Source organism: Anolis carolinensis, chromosome 1, assembly GCF_035594765.1.
Source record: "Anolis carolinensis isolate JA03-04 chromosome 1, rAnoCar3.1.pri, whole genome shotgun sequence".
Lineage (NCBI taxonomy): Eukaryota > Metazoa > Chordata > Lepidosauria > Squamata > Dactyloidae > Anolis > Anolis carolinensis.
In genome coordinates this window covers 348,876,651-348,895,620 of record NC_085841.1, presented here as the reverse complement: position 1 = coordinate 348,895,620, position 18,970 = coordinate 348,876,651, and the positions used below count along the sequence as shown (strand labels likewise).

The 18,970-nt window shown below is 38.6% G+C and overlaps 1 protein-coding gene across 2 annotated transcripts in view; it reads right to left on the bottom strand.

Moving 5' to 3' along the window:
* The window catches only part of dync1h1 (dynein cytoplasmic 1 heavy chain 1), a 58,770-nt gene that overhangs the window by 13,414 nt on the left and 26,386 nt on the right, over positions 1–18,970 (bottom strand). For both annotated transcript variants that reach the window (XM_062968479.1, XM_062968480.1), the window contains exons 27-55: positions 18,455–18,737; positions 17,438–17,538; positions 16,994–17,153; positions 15,922–16,165; positions 15,374–15,557; positions 14,324–14,536; positions 13,933–14,171; positions 13,657–13,813; positions 12,989–13,216; positions 12,599–12,829; positions 12,314–12,454; positions 11,402–11,635; positions 10,551–10,757; positions 10,348–10,469; positions 9,584–9,749; positions 9,316–9,479; positions 8,092–8,221; positions 7,658–7,791; positions 7,186–7,300; positions 6,917–7,078; positions 6,274–6,488; positions 5,964–6,168; positions 5,205–5,378; positions 4,965–5,084; positions 4,730–4,850; positions 3,852–4,047; positions 3,032–3,149; positions 1,510–1,725; positions 1,073–1,285 (exon numbers count right to left, since the gene is read on the bottom strand). In XM_062968479.1, the coding sequence (XP_062824549.1) occupies positions 1,073–1,285; positions 1,510–1,725; positions 3,032–3,149; positions 3,852–4,047; positions 4,730–4,850; positions 4,965–5,084; positions 5,205–5,378; positions 5,964–6,168; positions 6,274–6,488; positions 6,917–7,078; positions 7,186–7,300; positions 7,658–7,791; positions 8,092–8,221; positions 9,316–9,479; positions 9,584–9,749; positions 10,348–10,469; positions 10,551–10,757; positions 11,402–11,635; positions 12,314–12,454; positions 12,599–12,829; positions 12,989–13,216; positions 13,657–13,813; positions 13,933–14,171; positions 14,324–14,536; positions 15,374–15,557; positions 15,922–16,165; positions 16,994–17,153; positions 17,438–17,538; positions 18,455–18,737 (5,193 nt within the window). The remainder of the gene's footprint in view (positions 1–1,072; positions 1,286–1,509; positions 1,726–3,031; positions 3,150–3,851; positions 4,048–4,729; positions 4,851–4,964; positions 5,085–5,204; positions 5,379–5,963; positions 6,169–6,273; positions 6,489–6,916; positions 7,079–7,185; positions 7,301–7,657; positions 7,792–8,091; positions 8,222–9,315; positions 9,480–9,583; positions 9,750–10,347; positions 10,470–10,550; positions 10,758–11,401; positions 11,636–12,313; positions 12,455–12,598; positions 12,830–12,988; positions 13,217–13,656; positions 13,814–13,932; positions 14,172–14,323; positions 14,537–15,373; positions 15,558–15,921; positions 16,166–16,993; positions 17,154–17,437; positions 17,539–18,454; positions 18,738–18,970) is intronic.

The window sequence follows — 18,970 nt, the reverse complement described above, 5'->3', positions numbered from 1 at the left end:
AAGACATTACAATGATTTACTTGAGGGAATCCAAGACATATTTGACGAATACACTAGTTATCCTATTGCTACTTTTGGTTTAACACATAACATGGTTTGCTTCCAAAAACATTATCCTTTTACTGCCATTTGTGTACAAATAATAAGACAAACTTAGAATCAAAAGGGATGATGTTGACAGAACAAGTTCTAAAAGGTCCAAGTAATTTATCCTTTCTTAAATCTATATCTATATATATATATAAAAGAGTGATGGCATCACGGCGACCCACAAAACAACAAAACTACAGCCCCCCCCAACCTTGAAATTTGACAACACAACCCATCATCCACGCCTCTAGGTTGATACAACAAAAAGAAAAGAAAAATAAAGTCCTAATTAGAGAGAGAGGAATAATTGCTTTTATCCAATTGCTGCCAGTTAGAAGGCTAAGCTCCTCCAACTTGGTCTCCTAGCAACCCAATAAAAAATAATAAAAAAACACTAAAAATTAATACAATAAAATAGTATAATAACAGAAAATAACTAAAAATAATACAAGAAAATAATAAAATATAATAAATAAAAATATAACTTACAATAAAATTAATAAAAAATTGCAAATAACGTCAAATAAAAATTACACAACAATTTTTAACCAATACCACCACCACTTTGCCACAACAACGCGTGGCCGGGCACTGCTAGTAATATTATAAGATTATCATACATCTGGGAGCAATAGGCCATGATCTAAATCAGGCATGGGAAAACCTTGGCCCTCCAGGTATTTTGGACCTCAACTCCTACAAGTTGAAGTTCAAAACATCTGGAGGACCGAATGTTGCCCATGCCTAATCTAGAAAAACAGTGTAGTTCTACTGAAGCTAAACAGAGCTGGCCTTGTAAACTGCTCAGATGGAAGACTGATTGAGAAACAGACATAAAAACTGGTCAGAGTTCCACAGAAGTCTGGTATAATAAAAGAAATGAAATATGTATCTATTTATTTTGTTTCACACCTTTCTCCCAGTGCAATATTTTCAAGCAGAAAGTGGTGACTGATTTTATTACTCATAAATGCTATTTTACCTGAATATTTGCTTGTTGCAAGTGGTGGGACCATGTTGTGAAGAGATTTTGACGCATCTGTTGGTCAAAATAGCCAGCATAAGCAATAAAGGCTCCTGAAAGCAAACAGTCTCCTGCAATGGTAGACATCTGGTTCTTGAAGGTTTCACTTGTTTTCTCCCATCTTTCCCGTTCTGCAGACAGACTCTTCAAGAGAGCCGTGCTACGGTTGACCTAGAAGTTAAACAATTGATATACTTAAAAGTTTGAATAATTATCCATTTAGGCATCATTGAAAACTTGTCAAGACATGAGTAAAGTTTTGTTCTCAGCCTGGAGACTGCATATTAAAACAATGCTCTATGTTGAAGTTTAATAAAACTTTAACAAGCTGTTCTAAAAGAGACAAAAAGTGATAAATTCAAAAGAAATCCTTTAAGGATCTCCAGGAATCTTACTTTGGCTTCCACAGCGGCCAGATCTGCCTTAATAGCCTGAGCCTCAGAAATCAGTACAGCATACTCCTCTTTGTAGCGGGCAATGCTGGCTTCCAAGTCTCTAATCATCTGTTCAACTTCATTGGCTTTTTGCTGGTTGTCCTTGGCATCATCCTCAAGTTTCTGCAGTTCGTTTCTCAGAGGCTCCACTCGTTTCAACATGTCAGCATAGTTCAGCTGGAAAAAAGGACCAAGTTATTTGTGTATACAGCACACGTAGGACTTTACAACTGTTTACAAATGTATTTGCTATGTGTCAGACAAAGATGTCTGCCCTTAGTAAGAAAAAGTATGTGAGCAGAGAAGCTAGTAAATTAAACTCAAATTGCTAGAGTACATCCTGGGAGAGGGTTCCTTCTCTAGTTCTAATGGCACCATTAACGTTTTCTTCTTTTCACCTTCCTCTTCTGGAAATAGGGCAAATCTCATTGCTGAGGAAAATGAGGTCAATTTTCTGTCTCTGCTGCTGCTGTATAGCGTAGTGTTTTCATTTGCCTCCATGTGTGAAGCTGCATTTAATGTGCAACCTCTTCTGCCCCTCTTACTGCAGAATTTAAAAAGCCTTCATCTTTCTCACCTTAAACATAGATTCCTTATAAATACCGTCAAGTCAACAAACTCTGACTACTTCCAACTTCAGACACATTTTTAAAGAACATATCTATTTTGTAAAATTGACTGACAGGGATGGGAAAAGGTGAAAAAGATTTTCAAAATCTCCTCTATGTACCTATTTCTGTAGGTCTTCTCTGCTACCTAGCCTTGCGTGCAATTGGTTTCTCTCCCACTATTCTTTGCTACACTAAAAAGTATGGGATAGAGACCAACTTCCTGTGATTTGTTCCACAGAATTCAATTTAGACTTTAGACCAGGCATGGGAAAATTTCAACCCTCCTGGTATTTTGGACTTAAACTCCCACAAGTTGAAGTCCAAACACCTAGAGGGCTGATGTTTACCCATGCCTTCTTTAGACAGTCAAATACTGAACCAAAAAAGAAAAAAGCCCCCACATTTGTTGTATGGATTTTTCCTCTCATCAACCAGAAGAATACCATTCTCAGCTATTGGTTTTGTTCCTTAATTCCTCTGGGAGGGCTAGGTTTGCTCTTGTTGCACATATGAAATATGAATGTGTTATATTTTATGTACTCGTGTTTTTGTTACTAAGGTTATTGTATATACTCATGTTTTTCTCAGTATGGACTAAGCCCGTTTCACTACTCGACTCAGAAATTGTTCCTTTTTTATAAGAGTAAAGTGTTGTACTTACACTGACCTGTAGACAAGTTGACCCAGTTTTTGGAGGTTGTTTTTAAATTAAAATTTCTAGACTTATACATGAGTATGAGCAAGAATTTGTGACTCTGCCATTTTACTGAAAAGCCTTGCTTATTAGTAAACTGCTGCTGAATCAAACAGCATGGGATGAAAACCTCCTTCAAAATACTAGACAGTTTTTTCAGCACATAAATAACATTTACCTGAGCAATAGCCCATTTTACCATAGGGCCACAGGCCAAAGAGGCTCTGTTCACAATTTCATAGTTGTAACTGGGATTTGATAAGTAGTTCTTCTTCATCTTCTCCCTTATGGCATCACTGGAAAAAAGGGGGAAAGCTTGAGGAACAGAATGGATAGGCACGATGAACTATATAAACAAACATTTCAGACTGCAAGTTATCCCATCACCACGATAAGTAAAGCTAAAAACAGAAATACCTCAAGTCGTCAATATTAAAGTTGACAATGCTGCTGATGAAATTATCTCTGAGAATAACTAGCCTGATCTTTTTCCAGTCACTGGTCTCCTCCCCCAAAAGGAGGCAGATAGACTCTAAGGCCAGTTTTACTGCCGCAGGTGGGTTGGCCATGGTCCTGACTTCCACCAGGTGTTGCTTCTTTATAGAGCTCACCGCTATTAACAGGATGGAAAAAAACTATTGAGCATGCAACATACATTTAGGGCAGCTGCTGGGACTGAAGAAAGAAATGGGATTCTAAGACTGGGTTCTTTCACTGGTAAATGAAGGAACAACATGATGATCCATTAATTGTATCACATTGCATTTCCCATTTTAATGGATTTTATTGACCCAGAGATCTCTTTCATAACTAGTAAGTTCCTTCTCTGAGAATTTCCTCAATCTCTTGGAATGAATATCTCTTATCTGATGCAGACATCAAGCCCTACATAGTTTTTGTATTTGTAACCGGATACCATTATGTATGCTTCAAAAGTCTTCATGAGCCATTTCTTTCTGTTCCCAGCAGCATCCACTGTTATTTTGCAAATTATTCACCTGATCTCCTCAGCGGAAAAGTTTACAATAGTTGGGATGAAATTTTCTCGCATTATGATGGAGCGGATCTGTTTCCAATCAGTTGTGCTTTCACCCAAAAGCAGGCAAATCGACTCTAGCGCCAGCTTCACTGCCCCAGGTGGGTTGGCCATAGAACGGACCTCTACCAGGTGTTGCTTCTTTATTGATTTGACAGCTAGGCAGGAGCAAACCCCATCAGGCAGGAGACAGACATTGATTTGGAAGAAAACAGTGAAAAGCAAGGCAATTACCAAGTCTGGAGAGATTCATTGAAAGATTTTAAGCTTAGGCAAAAATCAACTTTAATTTTTTTAAAAAGGGCTCAGTATACTAGGTCACCTTCTACCAACTTTAATGATGACAAAGCAGGATTGCAGATTTAAATTTGCATCCTTCAGAAATACCATTTTAAAACAGTGATATTTGTTAAATTTATGTAAGTCATTGAACGTATGTTTTAAAGGCCAAATTAGCTATTTTTAGTAGAGACAAATTTTTTAAAATATGATTCTATCCAAGACATTTTAACATTTCTGAAGTCACAGGAAAGATATGATTGGCCAGCCAAGTGCATAAACATTATGTTTCCCCACAGACTAATATTCTGAAAAGCTGCAAAAATTTGCTTTGCACAGTAAGAATCTGAACATATTATTGCTTCATCAAGGGGCTAACCAGATCAATTAAGCTCAGAGAACGAAGTATTGGTTGCATTACTGATTTCCATCAGGGATATCATACAGAATCTACTGCTGAAAAGTCTTATGCAAAAGCAGAAAGCATCACATTCCTGTTGCATGCAAATTTCAGATGACACCCAAAACCCTATCCTATACCACAGTTGACATTTCACATACCATTTTGAGCCTCGATGACGGCAGGCTCTACTTTATCCAGATCCTCCTTCACACTCATTTGCTTGTCTGCAATTCCTTCTTGCTGTTTGTGCAACTGCTCCTGGATTTCTTGGCTCATAACCTAGAAGGAAATTGTTACATAGACCACATCAGAGCCTCATTCTTGACCTTGAAGCTCTGAGTTGTGAGTGTAATAATGTGTGACAAAGTGCTTTAAAGACTTCAGAGACTTTACCTTTTTCTTCTCTGCCTCTTGCTGATCTTTCACCATCTTTTTAAGCTTGTCATTAGCGGCATCATTCTTAACTTCCAGCTCCTGGCTTTTTATCCTTAAATCACGGCGCAGTTCTTCTACCTTGGATTGAAAAGAGTGTCTCAGATTAGAAGCAAGACCTAATCATGGTGTCTGTCTTAAGGACTTCCAAGCAATACAAACAACAATTTCTTTTCTATTGTCTTTCTTCAACATTCATACCTGGTCAACAGTTTCCTTGATCTTTCTCAAGCCAACATTCAAATGCATCTGCTGTTCTTCCAGTTCACTCCTCTTTTCATTGAACAAGTTGGCATAATGGTTGATGAAGTCCAAATAATGCCGAGGAGTGATGGCCATCGTCCTGCCGCCTCGTTTTGCCAGACGAGCATTAGCCTGCCACAAGACAAACAGTTGAAAGATTTTAAACTTAAGCAAAAATCAACTTTCATTTTAAAAATAAATGAATTGTAGGCTCAGTATATTAGGTACACCTTCTACCAACTTTAATTATGCCAAAACAGGATTGCAGATTTAAATTTGCATCCTTCAGAAATGCTGTTTTAAAACACAGTGGTCATTTTTTAAAAATTTATGCAAGTTACTGAACACATGGTTTAAAGGCCAAATAAGCTATTTCTCATAGAAACAAATCACGGGTTAAAAATGTATTTCTATTCAAGGCATTTTAACATTTCTGAAGAATAATGGGCTCAGTATACTAGATACAACTTCTATCAACTTTAATAATGCCAAAGTAGGATTGCAGATTTAAACTTGCATCCTTCAGAAATACTATTTTCAAACACAGCTATGGGCAATTTCTAATTTTTTGCAAGCTGTCAAGTATATAGTTTACAGGCTAACTTACTAGCTATTTGACTGTGAACACTGTAAATATTCCATGTCTTAAGTAAAATATTGCATCACTACATATTGTGCTTCAGAGATTACAGATACACAGTGAGAGAACGAACTCACCTGGTGAAGAGTCTGATGAACAAACACACAGCTGTTTACAATAGCTTCCCTGTGTGATGGTGGCTGTGGTAGCTTGTCATAGACAACCGGCATGTAATCTGGTACAATGTAGTTTGGCTTTTCAAGGTCCATTTTGCTGGTGAACTCTTTGCCAACCTGATAGAGTGCTTCAGTTGACCAGTCTCCAAACCAGTTCAAGACACACCTGAAACAAGAAAAGGCAATTTTTGAAGGCTCCACTTATTTTAACTCTTTAAATTGTGAAATATTTGGGTATACCATACTGACAGCAAATTAAACTGTTATGCACCTGTTGAAGAGAGCTGGGGATGTAGCTGCTCTGTCCTTCAGGCCTTCAGAAGATGGGTTCATAGTGAAAACCACATGAAGATTACGGATGACTTGGCTGGTAAACCATTTGTAAAGTTCTTCATGTGAATCCAACATCAGGCCTTCTTTCTGGGCACCTTCCTTGCACTGAGTCATAAGTGTGGCATATTCATCTCCTTCAAACAAGCCAGGAACCTAAATTGAAGACATACAAGTTGATGAGTCTGACTGATGCAGGAATCATGATTTTTCTTTGATATTTTTTTGCTGCATTTTCAGTTTTTTGAAAACATTCCAATGTCAGCATCAAGAAGAGTGGCCCATCCAGAAGTCATGGAAGTATTGGGATCCAATGGCAATCTGAAATTGACCTCTCTAGAAATTATTATTTGTATTTTAGCAGCAGATTGGCCAATAATTCTTTTCAGTACTCTATCTGGAAAATCTCCTGACAAAGTCTGTAAGCTGCTGAAAACAAGTATACAGAACTGTGGCGCTGCAGTTTGCTTGCAGTTCCACGTATTCTCAAAATCCATTTTCCATTGACAAATTAGTCAATTGCACAAAAATACCCATTTGTTTGTTTGAAAAACAATTTGCAATCTAGCCTTCAATCACATTACCTCTCCGTTAGCCAATAGAGTGTTCATTCTCTCAAGGAACCCAGAATCCAGTACATTTGATTCATCCATTATGAATGCTATCTTCTCATTCTTGCAGCCAGATCTCCTCAAAACTGTTCTCAAGTCTTCATCAAAATCTTCCCCGGTGTACTTCCTGTGGACCTGTAAACATCAGTCACACATCAACTTCCATGCTTTGTCTAGTTTGCCAAATGATGAAAGAAAGGGATTTCTGTTTACAATTCTTCTGTTTAGAGCAGCATACCGACCTTGATTTGGTAAACACTTAAGCCATTCATCCAAGCCACAAATCGCGAGAGAGTGGTTTTTCCTGCTCCACTAACACCAATGAGAAGCAAGTGTCCTTGAGGCTGACGGAAGATCCTGAAGAAGAGAGGCTAGCGTTACAGAATGAAATACTAACAGAGCAATCTTATTCAGGCACGAGCAAACTTCGTCCCCCCCCCCCAGGTGTTTTGGACTTCAACTCCCATAATTCCTAACAGCCAGTAGTTTGTTAGGAATTGTGGGAGTTGAAGTCTAAAACACCTGGCACACCGAAGTTTGCCCATTCCTGCCTTAGAGTTACTACAAGTTGGCAATGATTTGACGGTACACAAGAAGTATAATCTGACATCCTTAGCTCTGAGCTCCATTCCTTTTATAAAAATTAAGATTGGCTTAGAAAGATACATTTGTCAAGGTTTTCAAGAACATTTGGGAAGGCCATTTCTGTTGTACCTGTCAATTCGCAGGACATGATCCAAAACTTCATTGAACAAGACAAGTGGCACATCAAGTTCTTCTTCATAGAAAACTTTCAGTCTGGCTTTTACGTAGTCTCTTAGTTCTTCTTGATCAACTGGGATGTAATCCTGAGAGACAGACAAAGATACACACATATATGTAACTAAAAAAGGGAGGGCTCTGTTTCTGCTCATGGCAGCATCTTAAATGCACAATATAGCTTACATATCATAAACACTGTATCACATGAACTATACTATCTATTTGCAATTGGCTGAAAAACACTTTGATGTCTGCAGCTGTCTCCGTTACAATATCCAAAAGAAGAAAAGCAGTGTAATTTAATAACAACATACTACTATCAACATATGATCAAACATATTAAAATTTAAATACACAGTTTAGATTATTCAAGCGTCTGTTTTTACCTTTGAGAGCCAATTGCTGTAGAGAATAGGCCTGTTCATTGCTTTCTCTTTATCTATATTGGGGAAATGTTTCAGAGCTACCATGTCAATGTTTTCATCAGTCCATCGTCTCTCCTCATCTTCTACAAGCCTAAATAGAAATAATATCCATTATCAGTAAGCTTCTAATGTGAGACTAAATGATAGGCAAGCACTGGCATTAATAGTATTTCAACAAGAAGTCAAGCTCTTGTCGGAATTAGTTCATATGAGTCCCCTCGGGTGAGAAGGGTGGGGTATAGATGTTGAAAATAAATAAATACTACTTGTAGCAGTCTAAAGTTTAAAGTGAAAATGGCAAAAGTACATTTTCTTTTAAGCTCATTTCTCTCCTTATCACTCTCTATAAAGCCTTACACTTCACCACTTCACTTAAATTCTATTTCTCCCTCAGACACCTATATTTCTGAATGTCAGTGTCCCACCTCTATCAAAATGCTTAGATTAGAAAATATTTCTGTAATTAATTGTAGCATTTGCTTGATTGAAATAATTAAGAATTAAAATCATTACATTTAAACAGTGTCCATTTGTTAAGTAACTATACCAATTCATTAAATTATTATAAACACATTAATCCCCTTCAAAAATCCTAAAGAGTTACTTGTGTGTTCAACATGTAATTAATCTCTGTATTAAGTAACTGTCTCTATAAATTCTTGCAGGTTTCCCCTGGAGTCACTTAATGAACTGGAAGGTTGTTGCTCAATATATGGATCTGAAGTAAATGAGTCAGTTATGACTTCCTGTAAAATAGTTGAATAAAGCAGGATGACTCTGGATTGCCTTTGCTCTGCCACTTCAGTCTGTCTCTATTTGCTGAACTGTCAAAAGAACTTCATGCTAGCATTCCAGCATCTCTCTCTGGTTGCTTGAAAACAAGGTTTGAAGCTAACAGTTTGCAATTTCTCTGCCACACATTCTGACCCTTTTCTATGAGACAAATCAGACTTCTTTAAATTTAAGTCACTTCTTGCTTTCTTAACTTTAAAATTGTGGATTCTTTACATTCTGTCTCTTTCCCTGAATAGCTTTTTGTGTTTAATCGAAGGTGCTTGCTGGGACCCTTCTAATTCACTCTCATTAAATCAAATAAATGTGGGTTTTTTTCTCTCTCAAAAAAACAAACCATTGAATTGTTATTATTCTGAGGCATGCTGGTCAGCAACAATATGAAGACATTACCTGTCTTGGAAGAGACGCAAAGCTTCATGTGCCCAAATTCTAATGAGGCCCTCCACAGGTAATGTTTCCAGTGGTCTCAGAGCTTCAAAGATACCTCTCACCCACCGAGTCATTTCACGGGGCGAATAAATGTAGTGTGGCTGTGTGTCTTGAGTAAATCTTTCCTGTAAGGAAAACAACACATTGTTTTAAGGAGTAGGTAGGAATCTTTGAAATTGTTCGCTACATATTCTATTTAAATAATGAAAGGTTTTCATATCCCAGTTACCTGTGACATTGTATAGAATTCAACCATAGCCGCAGTGAGAGGCTCTGCATATGTGCGGAGAGATGGAATAAGCCTCAGCATGGCACGGTTAAAGGTGCCATAGATCTGAGTTAAGGAAGCTGGCCCAGGATAGTCCACATACACAACGGGAACATGGCGCAGGAATCTGGTAGGACAAGCAAGAGGTCATTTCTTGTTGAGCTTCCTATCATTTCATCTATTAGGTTAAGCACATCGCTCTAAATAGTGTAGGATTATTCAAGTGAAGGACACTGTAAAGCAGCTGACAGAAAAACAATTTAACTTCCACTATCTTTAGGAGCAATAGCTCTTAGAAAGTAAAGCTTCCACTAAAGTATCCAGTAGGGGACATTTTGCTATTGACTATTATGGCAATTGTATTTGAATATTTCATCACATCAAACTGGAAAAATAAAATTTCAGTCTCTATTTAAACATAAATAATGGACAGTTTCCTATATTAAATTTCCTGTCAAATAAGGCTGCTTTCTCCTGTGGTCATAAACTCTCTCATTCTGTAGTCCTAAACCAATACCCAATAACTATCATAGGGATACAATGCCATCATCTGTACTATTCCAACACCTTGGCAAAATAAGAAGCCATTTTAAATGTTATTTCTAGTGGCTCAATAACCACAGCAGTATGAATACAGGCTGCTGAGTCAACACCTGAATCTCCACATATAGAATATGAAATTAGGTAAGAGCATACAGTTAGCGACACTGTTATTAACTTATTACCGGTGTGAAAGAGGTTTCCTGCCAGGATCTGTAGGTGGGTTACACGCACCCACAAACTGAATTCGCTCCAGTTTCACCCATGTTTGGTCTGAGGTACGGTAGAAGCCACCATGTTCCACCATCTGGAAAAGTAAGAGAGCTGGTTACAAGGGAGTTCAGCAATGACATAAAATTTGAATTTTTAAGATTCCCAATGTACTCACCTGCCTAATGAAGGATATAACTCTTTGGGTACCATACTTGTCCATATCTGGCAAGTTGATTTCATCACAGAAAAGCACAAGCCATTTCCCAAGCTGAACTGGGGCCAACACCACACCGTTGGGTGTACGCCGGTATTCACAATAGTGATCAAACGTTTTCAGGAGGAGTTCTGGAGTAGTAGCACTGGAGAAATTCAATCCAACCACCTTAAAAAAATTGCCAGAATACAATCAGAGAAGGAAAGTAAAGCAAGATTTAGGAATTATTTTGCCAGTACATTTCAGTAAGAGACCTGTACAATCTTTTTTTTTTTAATCTAACCATAAGTAACAAACACATTTTATATGCATGTATGTACTTTGGAAGTATGGTTCCTGAAGAAGGTGCAACTTGTACTGTTTTATGTTCGCATATATTTGGCCCACGTACATCAATACTACAATTACATTCTATATTAGTTACTATAGCTAGCAATTGAGGTATTAGATTCTGTACTAACTGGGATTAGGTTTGTTTCTGGCCCAGGCAAAAGGTTTTACTTTATAGTCCTAAAAATCTCATCATGGCAAATGCTGCAAGGACTGTCTCCTCCCACAGAAAACTACCTGCTTATTAACATCTTCAGATGTACTTTTTGAATGCTCTGCTACTTTCTGAGATAGAGAGGTGACCTCTATCATGTTTTCATTTAACCGTTTTATTAGGGCAGTCTACCAGCTGCTAGGAATTGTGGGAATCAAAGTCCAAAACACCTGGAGGACCGAAGTTTACCCATGCCTGTATTAGGGTGTTGAAGACTTTTTGATGCCTAATTTCCTTGATCTTACAATATTAAGAAAAAAAGATTTACCTCCATGTCTGGCAAGGCTCTGAGTGCGCTGAAGAGGGTCATGGTCTTTCCAGAGCCTGGTGGACCACAGAGAACGAGTGGCTTGTGTTCTGCCAGCCAGGTGTACAGCAGGGCTTCATGGCGGACTGTGTCCAAGGTTGGCACCACAACATCAGGAGCTGCAACTTTGTGAGTCTCGACTTCAATCTGAGGAACCTTCGACTGCCAAGGGATCCACTCACCAGTAATTGAGACCTGTGGGAAGAAGCAATTAGTCACTACTATCTTGCTTTGTCTTCAATTTCATATTGCTTTCAACCAGGTGTTTTAGAATTTCACTCCACCTTCAAAGCTAATTACTAATATTTCACTGAACTAAAAAGGCTTTCAATAAATTGTCAGGAACACAAAAATACTTTAAAACTATTTTTAATACAAATTCACATTATAAACGGCAGCTGGCATGTGCCACCTTAAGCAGACATTCTCTTCTGAGAGGGGTAAGTGGAAATACACCAAGATGTCAGCATGCATTATCTAAAAGCAACACAATTGCACAATACTGTGCCTTCCTTTCTGGTTAAAGGAGAGTTAATAGATTTTTTTTAAAAAATTATTTGCACCAAATTGAGAAGACCTATTATTGTATACAGTTTTAAAAAGTTTTAAGAACCAAATGAATTGAATGAACTTAGAACTTATGCAAACAATTAAACTTCTTTTAACTGGTGACAGCTCTAGACTCAACTAACAAAAAATGAATGCAATTAAGTATATATACATCTGGTACTATGGCGCTAGTAAATAATTATATTTACTACATTCTACTGATTGTATTCTGTTCAAGAATCATTGTACAAAATTAGCTGATACAGTAGTGTCTTAAAAGTAATATTACCAGAATGATAACATATGGATGTAAATCGTTTTTACCTCATAATCAATTATAGGGATGTTTGGCGCAGTAGGCAATGGCACAGTTGTGATTCTCCTGATATATTCACCCAGCTCTGCTCTCATTTTCAGGCGGCTGTCTCCAGAGAACGACCACAGAATTGCATACACTAGGAATCGCTGGGAATTATCAGAAACTCATCAGTACAATTGCAAAATAAACAAATGAATACCCTGTTCAAAGGGCAAATTAAAACAACTAGCAAGATTAACAACTTCCAACTGGCCATGGTGATATTGAATGCCAGGGAAAATGTGAATTACCTGGATGTAGCGTTCAAGCTGATCAATTTGCATGGGAAAGTCTGGATGATTGGCATTGTACTGTGCCACGTTGCGGCACGCCTGGTGCAGCATGGAGAAGAGAGAGCCAAGGCAGCGCAAGCGTGTGAGATCCATAATGTGCTCCAGTTTGAAAGCATGTTCAAGTGCCTTTGTCACCAGACCATTAGAGGTGAAGTATGGCTGCATGATTGTTGCTGCGTCTCTCTGAATCTATTGATAAAACATTCCATTACAATTACAGTCTGTCATTACCATACTATAATACAAATTGAACTATTCATGTTCTAATAGAGCAAGGACACTAGGAAGGAAGTGGGAGGAAACAAATTCAATTAATTCCACACGTACAACCTATAATCTTAAATGTACCTGCAACATTGGGGAAGCAGTTTCTTCCCCCTCATCTTCCTTGCCCTTTCTCCTGCGCTGTGCTTCATCTTCTCCCTCATCCAGAGGGATGCTCCTCAGTCTGGCCAGGAAGTTATTGAAAATCATGTCAGTGCTTAACACATCTTCACTGAACCAGACCATGCCACACCTTGACACTGTGGCCAGAGTGGCATATTTCAGATCTTGAACTTCAAACATGATACGCACCTACAGGAAAGGCAAAACATTGACATTTGAGAACACCTTTTTCTCATTTATTAGAACCTGAGCTTTGTCTGCCTCTGTTGTGAATCCCTTCCTCCAACTACGTAATGTAAGCAGTAAAATTAGAAATCTTCTAATCTGAATGTAATCAAATGAGTCTTTAAGATTTCATGTCCAGATATTCAGGCAAAATAGTGCTTCCTAATTTAAATGAACCAGACAAGATCAGGAAGAAGGGATCTATCCACACTGTACCAGGTGGACATACGATCTTGACACAGATTTCCAGATCATCAATCACAAGGTAGTAAGGTCATCTCAAAAGTCCCAATAATTTTCTGTATCTTGCAACAGAATATTCTGTTGATTTCAACTTATTCAAAAGTAACGTTAGTGATTTTATTCCTGCAACCTGCCTGTAAAAACAAGTAATTAACTCTTACGTTTGGAGGAAGGCTCAAACGTTCTCCGTTTGGTAGGGTCAGCAGCTTGTTGTCATCCAGAACAGAGTTCAAATTCTCAACCCACTCGGGATCTACATCTCCATCAAAGATAATCCACTGCCTTTTCTGCAGTTCACCTCTCACATTATCGATAATCCTAAACAAGAGAAGAACATCGCCTTGGTTGAGAGAATGTTCAAACAGCCCCCGTCCTCTGAGAATCTTCATGCTTCATGCTCCATTTATTTCACCTTCCTTTTTTCCACACAGACTCACTTTCTCAAGACATGCGTGAACAGCCCATCCGTCCACTCTCTGGTGTTGGGATCCAGAGTGCCATAGAGATGGTCTTTACTGATGGCTTTGGGGTCAATTATGTGGGCGATGCCTTCTACTCCCTCCAGCCTCTCCAGTGCTTTCAGGAGCACTCTCCAAGCCATGCTCTTCCCACTTCCAGAAGGTCCAACCATCATCAAGCCATGGTTGATCTGGGTGATCTGGTAGAGCTGAAGGACCTACAAAGGGGGAAACAACCTAGATGGTCACATACCTTAATCCAGAATGACAACTATTAGGGCAAATCCTTTTTACATTTCTAGAAGACTATCTGCAGCCCATCTTAGCTACCATAGTGCTATCTATTTTTGGGAGAGATGACGTGACCTACCTTCTCCACCCACATGCTGCCAATGTCTTCTCCATCACCATAAGTCAGGTACATTTCCTGACAGACCTTCTTAAGCTCCTCCCTCAAGGCAGTCATTTCGCCACGGTGATACTGAATGCCCGGGAACACATCAGACAAGAGACTGAATAGCAACGGTATGTCTTCTGCAACCAGTTTGGGTACCATTGTTTCGCAGACACTTTGGATCAGGATCTATATGGGAATATAAACAAATCTGGATGTTAGAGCAAGAAAAAGGCAACTGCCCAGTAGAGCAGCATGACATACTTCAGCAGTGATGTCGCACTTCCGTCAGGGCATGTCAAATTGAGATTCTCCTTCAGCAACACTTAAGGAAAGATGTCTAAGATTCCATATAGTTATTGTTTAGAGCAGTGGTTCCAAAACTGTGTTCCTTGGAACTCTAAGGTTTCGCAAAAACATTATAGGGGTTCTGTGATAAATATTTTTTAACTTTAAAAAGTCTATGCAGAGTATGAAGATCTTATTGAAATTCAATGTAACTCTGCTTTGAAAATGAAATTTGAATCTGTGCCACTGAATAACTATTGGGGTAGGATTGATAAGACGTATAAACTGTCAGTAGTCAAAAAGGCTATCCAAGCAATACTCCCTTTTATGTTCACCTATTGAGATGAATCAGGCTTTCTGAAGGGTTCCATGAACAAAAGAGTTTGGGAAGTGCTAGTTTAGAAAGCCTTAATTATATTATGTGCAATTTTTTTTCAAATGGTGAGTAATGCTTTCAACAGCCAGCAGCATTTTTGACTTTGTTTCTCCTTCATCTACTAGAGCTTTCAAGGAGGTTCCTAATAGACTAAGTAAGCTTAGGTATCTTTTACTAAAACTTAATACTGGCTAAAAACAACAGTTACACCACCACTGAGTATTATGAGCATAAGGACTGAATCTAGTAAAAGATCAAGTTAACAAAATAACATGTTATGTACCTTTAGTCCTCAATTGTCTGCTTATTTTACTACTGCAAACTGACATAATCAATTAGCCCACATATAAACCATGTTGTACCTCCTGCTCTGGCAAGTTCTCAGCAATTTCCCCTTCATCAACAACTTCACCACGCTCTTCTTTCTCTCGTTTTATCCTCTGAATCCTTTCCCTCTTCACGTTGCCTGCACTGATCAGTACGCTCTTCAGGGCTCTCAAGCCAAAATCATAATGGCTTTGAGAGGACAGCTGCTCATCACATAACCTAAGGAGTCAAAGACACAGGCTGTCACATATATCTTTAAGTAACAAAAGTCATGCTGAAGATAGTTTGAATTGGGTTCCACGGTAACTGCATTGAGGTTCCATATTTCACAGCTTAATAGTCTCTTTGCTGAACAGAACAAACCCAAAAGTGTTTTGAATTGTCCTAAAAGAGCTGGTAAGTCAGCTATAGTTAAAACTACTGCTGCATGTGATGTGGCCTAGATACAATTTAGGGCTTCATAGTAATTGATTTGGGATTCATAAATTACAGTAGTGTTAGTAGCAAATAGGACTATAGTCAATGATTACTTTAAACAGAAGGGCACATCTTGCTAAACACATCTCTCAGCAGGGCAGCTTACTTGAAGAATGGGACGATCTTGTTGGCAAGCACTTCAGCAGTTCGGAATCCCTGGGAATACAGCATGACCTGGGCAATCAGCTGGCGGTCAGGCTTTGTCATGGCCAAGCTGCGGAAGAGTTTCTTCAAGTTGTCTGGGAGATTAGACCGGCCAGCATAGCCTGGGTTCATTGTGATGAAGATTGCCATGTCTGGACTCACTTTTACTTGCTTGTTCAGCAGCTCACAAGTAATGGTGTTGGCAGCTAAAAGGGAATTGTAATGCGTCAGTTGAAACTGATCAACTTTCATAAAGCAAGCGCACAGAGGAAGTCAGCAAGGTTGTTAAAAGCCGCTACATGATACCATGAAAAGCTACTGCCAGAATAGGCACTACTAGGTTAAGGGTGCCACTGGTTTGATTCAGTTTACATGTTTGTTTATCTTACCATAGTCCATCTCTCCTAGCTCATCTGTTGGTGGTAAAGGGGAAAAAACACACAATTTGCTTACCTATCCTTAAATTTTACATTTACTTCAATACACTATTAGCAGATAGTTTGCAAAACAAAAAAATGGCATCACAGACAACAGTGCTAGCTTACAATGTGACTTATGCTTCTTGCCACAAAATGTTTGCTTCTTCTCCAATATCCGAGGAGAAATGAATATGACCTGACTACACTTCTCCAAATATTAAACAAAAAGGGAACTGCAAATGACTCGAGCTTCTGTTCCATTCTATGTCCCAAAAATATTCACAAAAACCAATTGTATTAAAATGCAAAATCAACAACATAGTGACCACTGGGTTGTTGTATGTCTTTCAAGGTGTGTGGCCATGTTCCAGAAGTATTCTCTCCTGACGTTTTCTCTTCTGGAACATGGCCACACAGCCTGAAAGACATACAACAACCCTGTGATCCCGGCCATGAAAGCCTTCGACAACACATAGTGACCACTGATTTACAGATATATTGCAGGGATAGTAAACTTGAATCAAAAATGTTTGTTTCACAAGCCCTAAGTGAAGGAAGCATTTGTCATGAGAAGCTACACAAGAATCATTAGCCACAGTATCCAAAAATCCATACCTTTGTCATAATTTGGATTTGAATGTTCTCGCAAAGCTTCTTGAATGCACTGGACCTGCTGAGACACAGCAGAAAGCATTCGCTCCTCAAGCCTGTTGAATTCATCGAAGCAACCCCAAGCTCCCACTTGGCAGAGACCCACAAAGATGCGGCCCATTGCCTGAAAGTAAAGAGGGGGAAAAAAGGAAGTTTCCTTAAGTACATTGAGAATCTCTGGAGTATTACATAAACAAAGCATTTGAAAAATATTGCCAAATTTCACTGTTTTTAGAACAATTGCTATATTGATGAAGTGTTTGATGAAATACTAACAGGCATTTGGAATTCTTTCTCTTGCACTAAACTGTAATGCTGACTACTGAAACAACTTATACCAGTTGTTGGGCACACAAACACTTGAAACTCAATTTCCAACTATTCTAATAATACCTCACAACAACTTACCTGGAAATCAAAGGTTTCATCACAGTTGAAAACAAGAACAAATCGTCCAAGTTGATGTCCAAGAGCCTTAACGGATTCTGTTTTACCAGTTCCAGCAGGCCCTGTTTGCACACAAAGATGTGAAAAAGGAAATATATGGCTGTTACAGCTGATTTAGACCAGTATCCTTTCATTCACACTGAATGTTCATAATCATTTAATAGAAAACCGCTCTGCTTAATGATAACAGCCTTCAGGGATGAACATGAGATCTGCATATTTCTTTGCATGTCAACTTTAGTGTAAAGTTCATTGCATCAAATTTCATTTTTCTTCTAAGACTGGAATCCTAAGGCTTTGTACATAGTTCTTCCAGATGGTACACTGATAATTTTCTGGACATAACTACAGTTGTTTTATTTTATTTTGTTGTATTACATACCTCAGACTAGATCCCAGGGCCCTTACAGTCAAGGTAACCGTGTGTGCTTTACATATTACAAACATTAGTCTGCCATCCAAATGCTACTATTATTTGTTCATATCTTTACAACATTTCTTGATAAGACTGAAATCCACAAGCATGTGGAAACCATGAAAATGAAAAAAAATCTGGCTACTAGTATAAAAAAAACCCTCTACAATCAGAACAGTAAATAAGGAACAACACTCTGAAAACAGAGGAATTCCAATCATGAATCAATCGGGGCAGCTAACACCTCTGAACAAAAGATTCCCCCAGGCAGGAAGAAGCCAAGCCATGAATCTGGCAAGACCATTGATGCTAATCAAGGTGATTAATTAAAACATTCACACTGGCCTCCAAACAGACAAGAGTTCCTTCTCCCACCCTGTACCTTTCACAGATATATAAACCTTCCTTGCTCAGTTTTTTCCAATATACTTCACAACGTCTGAGGATGCTTGCCATAGATGTGGGCGAAACGTCAGGAGAGAATGCTTCTGGAACATAGCCATATAGCCCGGAAAACACACAACAACCCCTATTTCTTGGTAAGACTGGTATAGACAACCTACCAAATGGAGAGCCTCCCAGTCGGGCTTCCAAAGCTTGTGTCATCGTCAAGTAACAGCGATCAGTGAGAGGAGTCTGCACCAATTTATCCTGAACACCAAGATATTCAAAGCCGTAGTTGAACTTGGCATTTGCCATCTGAATGGACAGCTGCTGCAACACATCAGTCTGTTTCGGGTCAAAGTAGAACCTCATCTGGCTCAACCAATCGAAGGATTTGGAGTTGTCGATTTTGCTTTTGATCAGTGATCTGGTCACATCTCTCTGGTGCACCAATTCAGTGATCTTTCAAAAAAAGAAACTTACAACTTTAGTATTGGCAGCTGAAATGTCCACATTTAGAATGTCATTTTAATTAAATAACACCGGCAAATACACATTTTTGATCTCCAAATGTTAGAGCTGTTTTTGCTATATTTGACCTGGTGATTCCAAAATTGGCACCAGTTTCCTCCTACCTGCTCTAGTTTTTGAGATATAAGACATATGCCATATATTGTCTTCATCTGAAGAAAATC